This window comes from Passer domesticus, chromosome 3 (genome assembly GCF_036417665.1).
Source record: "Passer domesticus isolate bPasDom1 chromosome 3, bPasDom1.hap1, whole genome shotgun sequence".
Lineage (NCBI taxonomy): Eukaryota > Metazoa > Chordata > Aves > Passeriformes > Passeridae > Passer > Passer domesticus.
Genome location: NC_087476.1, coordinates 51,849,098 through 51,857,273, shown reverse-complemented (window position 1 = coordinate 51,857,273; position 8,176 = coordinate 51,849,098). Strand labels below are relative to the sequence as shown.

The window sequence follows — 8,176 nt, the reverse complement described above, 5'->3', positions numbered from 1 at the left end:
CTAAAAATTATGCAAATAATCTTTTTAGCAGTGAATCAATAATGTTAATTATTTGAAAAATAGCATCTAAGTGTGGGGCTTTTTTTACAAAAATGTGTCAAAGTATTTAAAATTTTCATGCTGAGTGTATATTTTAATAGTTCTGATTTATTTTCTTTTTAATAGTGACAGATGAATATTCCCTATACTGCTTGGATGTTGAGCAACAGACACAGGAGGCAATCACAGGTGTAAAATTGTTACACTGAGTTCCAGATTATTGCACAAATTTGTTAAATAGTCATATAGACTTCACATAGTAATGTTTCAATTTATTTGCCTGTGGCACAAGAGAAATGATGTTGATGGAAATGCAAAAATTGTAGCAACTGAGAGAGACACACATTCAGGTGAGGCTCTTGACCTCTTCTTTAGAGTTGTGGACATAAATTGCTGCCCAATCTGAAAATTTGTCAGAAAATAATTCTCATGACCAGGGCATCGGTATGCACCTGGATCAGAAGGTTTAGCTAGTAAATTATTTGATGCACCCATATCTTTTTAGTGTCCCAAAGGCATTCTTATATTTAACACCTCCTCTGGTGAAGGGTCGCACCACCCAAAAAGCAAAATAACCACTTCCTTGTGCCTCCTGCAGCTCAGGAGTAGATCCCTGCTTTCAAGCATGTTTAGGCACAAGTAGCACAACACTGCTACTGTCCAAGCTGGGGCACTCCATAGCTTTACATCTGGACCACTGGTGGAATGCTTTGAGTCCCAGATTTTTCCAGTATTTTGTCCTGGGATTTACATAAGCTGTGACTATGATGGGGTAAGCTGCTACCTCTATGTGAGACTACTAGATAACACTCAAATCACGAGCTACTGGATTTTGTACAGTGTATCTGTAGTACTCCAAAGAAGAACAAAACAAACTAGAAAAGTTTACAAAATTAAACTAAAATCTGCGAGATGATATCTTAATACTCCCAGTTATAGAAATAAGGTTTCAGTTCTGTGGAGTGTATGACAAGATTATTTTATAAAAGCAGATCATGAGGTTTGTAAAGAAATGTAACTGATATTTTATGCCCTCTTCCATTGAGAATAGCAAATAATAAAGGAATAAAATGTGCAGCTACCATTCATTCATTCATTCATTCATTCATTCATTCATTCATTCACATATTCTTTCCATAACATGACTCAAATTCCCAGCTATGTTGTGCATTTGATGAAGGACAACTGATCAAATGACTGCAAAATTTTCAGTAACTCAATAAAATTATCTTTCAGTATAATCATGGCATATACATATTTTCAATTAAATACTTATGTTTACAATTATTGATTGTATATGCAATGCAAATACACAAGCAATAAAGTACATAATCAACATTTTAGTTTTTAAAAATTCCCACAGTTCTCACTTGCTTTAGCTGAGATCTTTGAAAACTCTGAAAATTGGCCTTTAATTGATCAAGCTGGGTGAGAAAGTTGTTCTTTGGTGACAGAACCTCTACTGCAATGCACAGTCAACAACTAATAGAAAGCTGCTTCCAGATTATCAGAAATGACTTGCACAGACAAACATTCTTCATCTGATGTCAGAGAGATACCATGGGGGAAAGGTGTGTTGTACCATAAATTAAATGTTGTGCTTTCTCTTTTTTCTTCTCTGTGGTGGTTCATTTCTGGTGGGCAACTGAAGAAAGTTTTATACATATGAGGACACAAGACCACTGCCACAGGACTGTGAGAATTCTTTTTTAGTGAGTATATTGTATTCCATTCAGTCCCCTGAGCTATTGCATTAGGTAATATTGCTCTTTCCCAGGACTCAGGAAAAAATAATGTGTGGGATCATTTTCTGCCTTCTTGAAAGAATACTTATATTACACCAGACTCTCTAACTTATGTACTCCACAGTCTTTAGTTTATCAGAAAGTTTATGAGATTTTGCTCAGTCCAAATTTTACTCTTTTTCATCCCTGATTAAAACAGGCAATGTGGAAGAGTCTGTACCTTGGGTTTTACACCTGAAGGTGCAGGAGAGCTGGTAACCTGGCAGAATCCTTCACACTAAGGACTCAGAAACACTGATAAATGCCAGTGATGAAATCCTAACCCCTAAGCAATGACTGCCACAGATGTTATTTTTGCAGATAACAGTCTTATGGTACACGAAGCATTAGTCATATCTTTTAAATAATTCAGAAGAATATTAATATACTCCAACTGCCTTGTACTTAAGAGTGACAGGTGTGTTTAAATTAAACCCTCAAAAAACACCCAGACTATCCAAGACATGAATTTACTTCAGGACCACCAGGTTTAAGAGCCTGATTCTCCACACTTTTTGACTCCAATAAAAGGGTTGGTAGACATTGTATACTCAGACAATATGAAAGAGGTTTTTTGTCTTTCTGTTATACACTGATGCCAGACTTTTAGGAGGAAAAGTGCAAGAGTAAATTTCTGTTCCAGTCCACTGGTGTTAGTATGGAGTGGAAAACTGGATATATTACACAGAGTGGTTTAAAAAGACCATTAGGATTTAGTCTGCCAGAAGTGTTTGCCTGTTGCTCTCAGAGAACTACTGTGACAAATGCAAAGTTGGGGGGTTTTTAACTAAAACCAAAATTTACTGGTGGGGAGAATGGGGGTAAGAAGGACTCATTTTACAAATGCTGAAAAGGAAGTGGGATGGCATTATTTACAGAGTAGGTTTGTCAGTTCAGGTAACATAGGGGAACTGGGACCATAACTTTTCTTCTGGCATGAACCACTCACTACTTGCAGCCTTCTACCTCTGTATAACCTTCCCAGGGCTGTGGAACACCCACGTTTCTGTTGGGCACCTCTTTGCTGTGTATGGGTCACAAGCGTGATTTTGAACATTAGCTCAAGTTTGGTGATGTGTGAAGAGTGTGTTCTGGGGGACTGTACATTCAGTCCTGAATTTGTGTTTCTGATGCTGTGTGACCTTTGTTATTTCTGCAGCTGAACCAAAGGTTTGCCCCATTCAGCTGTCGTGCTCTGGTTCTTATTTGTAGAACAGATAACAATTTTTTGTTGTTACTCTGAAAATGTGGAAAATAGCAGTATTGTTATATCTGCCTTCTTCAGAGATTGACTATAAGCCTAGCTGCTTTCCCTCTCTTAAGAAAAAAAATACACAAAACCACAATACAACAAAACCAAAATCCCTTTCTCAATTGTTTGTACCTCTGTAACAATAAACATGTTTTTTCCTTGTTCATCATAACATTGTTAGGTGAAGCAGAATCCAAATATTCAGGCTACATTTTCTTCACAAAACCTTTCTCCTGACATGAATTTGCACAAAACCCTGAACTTTCCAGTTAGCTGAGGAAAACAGAAGAGGCAGGGGTGACCAGAGAGAAAAATCTTTAAGGTACAAGGCACATAAAATAGGATTTTATAGTCAAATGTCCACTTCACAGACTGCCTATGAATTTAAAAAACCACAAGTATAGATATAATTACTTCTAAGACCCCCAAAATGATCTCAAGCACAAACCCTTATACTGGAGCCCAGATCCTCCAGAAAATATTTGTGTCCCGGTCTGGATTGTTTCAGGGTTGCACAAGAGCTCAACGTGCTGCCCTGCTGGCTCTGGCTGCACGGCCCCTTCACCCCACAGGGAGCACCTGCCAACAGCTCCTTGGCAGCTGCGCTTTGTGCCAGCTGTACCAGCGCTGCACGCTTTCCTCAGGCCCTGGGAATGCATCCGGGAGCTTCCAAAAGTCCCCAATGCCCTTGCCTTGCCTTCTGAGCTCTGGGGACGCAGCTGAGGATCTTCTGCTTTGTGCCTCTGGGGTAATACTTTTATTTTCATTTGAACTGGGAATTTGGAAAAAGAAATGGTGCAGCTGTCCTTTAAGGATCTACATTTGGTCTATTTGTGTTCTGCTCTTTCAGGGTGACTGGAGAGGAGAAAGAAAGAACTAGCAATTCTTTTCAGTAAATGCTTTGCAGAGAAATATTCTTTTTGGTTTGCCTTAGGAAGTTGACTATGGATGTGTGTTGGAACTTGGACAGGAATCTATACGGATTGACAATGACAAATGGTGGTGTATTATTGAAGGAAAATTTATATGTATGTGCTCTGATGAGTTGTAAAGACATCAATGCTCAAAATTCTATTTCCTTTTAAAAGATCCTTTAATTTTTAGATGTACTTTTTTCAGTGCAGTCACAGCTGTCAGCACTGACAAGGTTGAATGTACTAATTCATGTCTTCCACTTCTACTCTGTAAAGAAGCTAAATTGCCTAACGAAAAAGCTCCCAGATTAGATTTTCTTTTTAAATAGTATGGATGATGATAATAATAATAATAATAACAGTAATAGTAATAAAGTGGGTTCTTCATCTGAAATTCCAGCTTTGATCTCTCCAAGACTGTGACTAGAATGTAGGAGAAAGAAAGAGGAAGCATAAAGAAAAACTATGGCCATTGTAGAAACAAACTTTTTTTTATAAATCTGGTTTCTTTCATGTAATTTCTTTCTTAGAGATGGTAATTGCTGAAATACTTTGTGTGCTTTATATTTTTTCTCCTTTGTTCTCTATCTGTCTCTCTGTATATTTGTGACAAATAACAGATTCAATTTCTTCTTCAGTATTTTGTGTCATATATTTCTGTACTGCTGGGTGGGTGACTGTGGCACATAGAGAGTTAATTCATCTGCAGGATTTTTATTTAGTTCGAAAATGATTTATCCATTGCCAGGAGTTGATATCTATCTTATCTGTGAAAAGGCATAACTCAAGCAGGTCCTGATGTCCCTGGGCAAACAGCAGAAAAACCTGAAGTTCAAAAAAACCCCAAAACCCACAAAACACAGGAGACACAAACTCTTACCAAAACCCCTCTTAGACCTTATGTGTATTACACATAGAGATATCCAGTACAAAAAGTGCCTGAAAATGGCTTTTAATCCACTGTGCCTAGATACTGAGTGTCAGCTCTTAAAAAAGTATGAAAGTGCCAAAATTCAGATGGACCTCCTGACACTTTGGCTGGGTTTATTTACAAGGTAAATACTTTGGCAATGTGGCTTGGGGACATCCAGTCTAGCCTGTGTCTAAGAGTATGTGGTACATAATGTGCCATATCAAGTAGAAGAGTAAGCTATTAAATGGAAAGGAAGATGAGATTTCCCCTTGGCTGTGAAGTTCAGCCTGAGCAGATAGTTTAAAACATCCCAAAAAGGGTTCACATTACTGGAGATACCTGATAGTTAGTTTTACTCCATGTTTTTTTCCTCAAGTACTTGGCATGAAAATATTTATTTGTGTTTGTCTTTTCACATCAGACATTTGTTTAAAGTTTTCTTTCTCTCCATCTGTTTTGGCCAGCGTGCTTTACTGTGGTCATATCTGGAAAAAAACAAACCACTAAATGCAGATTTCTATTGAAATGTTTTATAAGTCTAAGACGTGAAGAAAATTTAAAATGTATGACTGGAAATTTGGAGCTGGGTTTGAAATTTGAAGTTTAGGAACAATTTTGCTCTTTGTCTAGGTATTTCTGAGTCTTGTTCTTTCAACAAAAAATTTGGTTTTAAATATTTTTTTTTAAAAGTCAATGAATTTTTTCAGAAAATTCCTGTTCTCAAGGAAAGTCATGAGAACTGAAGTCACCTTGCTTTGCAAGGACATTTTTGACCCAGCACCAAATACTTTGGTATATTTGAACAGTTCTCAATCAGTACTTGACAGTGGTAATTCATGTTGTGTCAGAGCCAATCCCCATCTCTAATAATCATTTGGCAACTTTTTATATTCTGTCCATGGTCAAGCTTGGATACAGAAAGAAAAAAAGAAGAAAAAGACTATTAGAGCGTACTTGTAATTATTTTTTAAAAAGGGTCAGCTCCAGATATTTATTTTTCAGTGTCATAGAACTTGTCTGTGAAACAGCTTCTGAGTGATTTTCTAGATGTGAAAGTAAAGCCACACAGGTGCTAATAAAACAATACTAATTAAGAATAGTGAGAATAGAGTAATCAAAGGAAAAGGAAAAGCATGTTACACTGAGCTGCTAAAGGTCATCTAAATGCAGTCTACCTTGAAATGATGCATTAAGTGCCCTCCCTGAACCTAGCTTATAGTAATATAAGTTATATAAGTAATTTATTTTATAGTATATATAATTATATAGTGTATATATACACTATATACTATATATATTATATATATAATATATAGTATATATAGTATATAGTATATATATGATACTTATTATATAGTAAGATAATATAATTATATAGTAATATAATATAATTTTACTTAGAGTAATTATATAGTAATATAATTATTATATAGTAATATAATTATTATATAGTAATATAATACAATTTTTATAATTAAAGCAGAGAACACTGAAAACACGCAACTCTCCTAAGCTAGAGGGCTGCTTTAGTCTGATTTCCTGCCATAGATTGCCTACTTGGGTGGCTTGCAAGAAGACTAAGTAGATGTTCCTGTTTCCTGGGAGTAATTTTGTAATCAGTTAGCCTTCTTGAATGTTAGAAAATGTTCATTATTCACACACCTTGACTGAAGCTACTTCAGCTGTTTTGCAGTACAATGACTAACAGCGATGCCATACGTAGTAAAGCAGAATAGTCAATGTCATAGATATTTTCTTTTGTACCTGCTGGGTTTCTATCATATAGCTTTGGAAGTATTCTTTAATGAGCTCAGAGTGCCAAGGTGATGTCACCCCAGTGTGGTTGTCAGCTGTCCCCAGGCAGAGGATGATTTGCATTCAGACAAGGCATCCTACAGGGACAGAGCTCCTTATCTGTCTGTCAGTAGTTCATATTAAATGTAGGACAGATCTACTATGGAGTTCAACCTGCTGTCTCCTACATATGAAATAAAAACTTGCTCAAAGGTACTATGTATGCAATTCTCTGAAAAATGTTGCAAATTGTTTTATGAGACAAACATATATGTACCAAGATTTAGCCTAGATCAGATGCGATATCAACATCTTGCTTTGTTTGGTATTTTGTGTGTGCTTCAGAATTTCCAGAATGTGCCTATATTTTTGCCATGTTGATTCAAAAAAATCTTGCAACCATTAATTTTGAAATATAAATCACACATGGAAAAAAATTACTTGAGAGTTGTCTAATGATCCATAAAAAGTCACAGCTACATCTTTGAATTGATCAAGACTTCAAAGGCACCAGAATGTGTGTTCCTATTCACACTGGAAAACACAGTATTACTAGTGGGGCTGAATGAAAATCTCATCTAGAAGTAACAGTATTCCGAACCAAAAATAAAGCTTAAAAAGTAAAAGTCTGTTTCAGGAGAAACAAGTTTCATATGCACATCAAAGCTCAGTTGGCAGACATTACTCTAATCCTATATTTGCTTCTGCATATGTCTTTGTTAGTCACTAGATTCAGTACCATTCACCCTCTCCTTGTCATTATACTTTCATCCTGTATAGTTCTTATCAGTTGATTGCTGGGTGTTTCTGATAACAACGTACTCCCATGTGATCTGGGGATATCACTGGGTGCATCAGAATTAAAGTTAAGTTTCATTTCCTTGACCCAGCTGAGCATGCACTGGGATAAAAAACTATTTTCTTATGAATAGTATGATTCTCAGTAGGACTGAACTCTGAGCATTCATCATCATCATCAACTCAAATATTGTCCTGCATTTTCTTGTTGAATGACTGTTCAACCTCCCTCCAATGCTTTCTTATATCAGTATCAAAGTCTCTCCTCTCTTTACCTCATAATTCCATGTGAACTGTTGTCCTAATTCCCTTTTTAATAATAACATCAAGACAACCCAAAAATGAGCTCAGAACGTATTTGTACATTCCTACTTTGATTATACAAACAACCAAAGTTTTCACTAAGAAGCAGGAGTTTTCATTAGAATCCGACAAACAGTAAACCTCTGGCATTTCCCTAAAAGTGTTGCTCAAATAATTGCTTTACTTTGTTCTATCAGTTAGAGCTCTAAGTGAAATACGCATTATCTGAGATCAAGGCATGTGGTTACATGCAGACATTAGTAGCAGCATATAGTACATCCTTCACCCCCTTCCTAGTATTTTTACATTTTTCCCTATCCAGGCAACTACAGAGAAGAGTGAACTGTCTTATTTTGTCTAACAGAGACTTGTGTGAGGA

The 8,176-nt window shown here is 36.3% G+C and overlaps 1 protein-coding gene across 1 annotated transcript in view; it reads left to right on the top strand.

Annotated features, from left to right (window-relative positions):
• The first annotated feature begins 3,505 nt into the window (after positions 1–3,505).
• TRDN (triadin) overlaps positions 3,506–8,176 on the top strand; it is a 226,517-nt gene continuing 221,846 nt past the window's right edge. Inside the window, 2 exon segments of the mRNA XM_064415775.1 lie at positions 3,506–3,705; positions 3,707–3,812. Of these exon segments, the coding sequence (XP_064271845.1) occupies positions 3,506–3,705; positions 3,707–3,812 (306 nt within the window).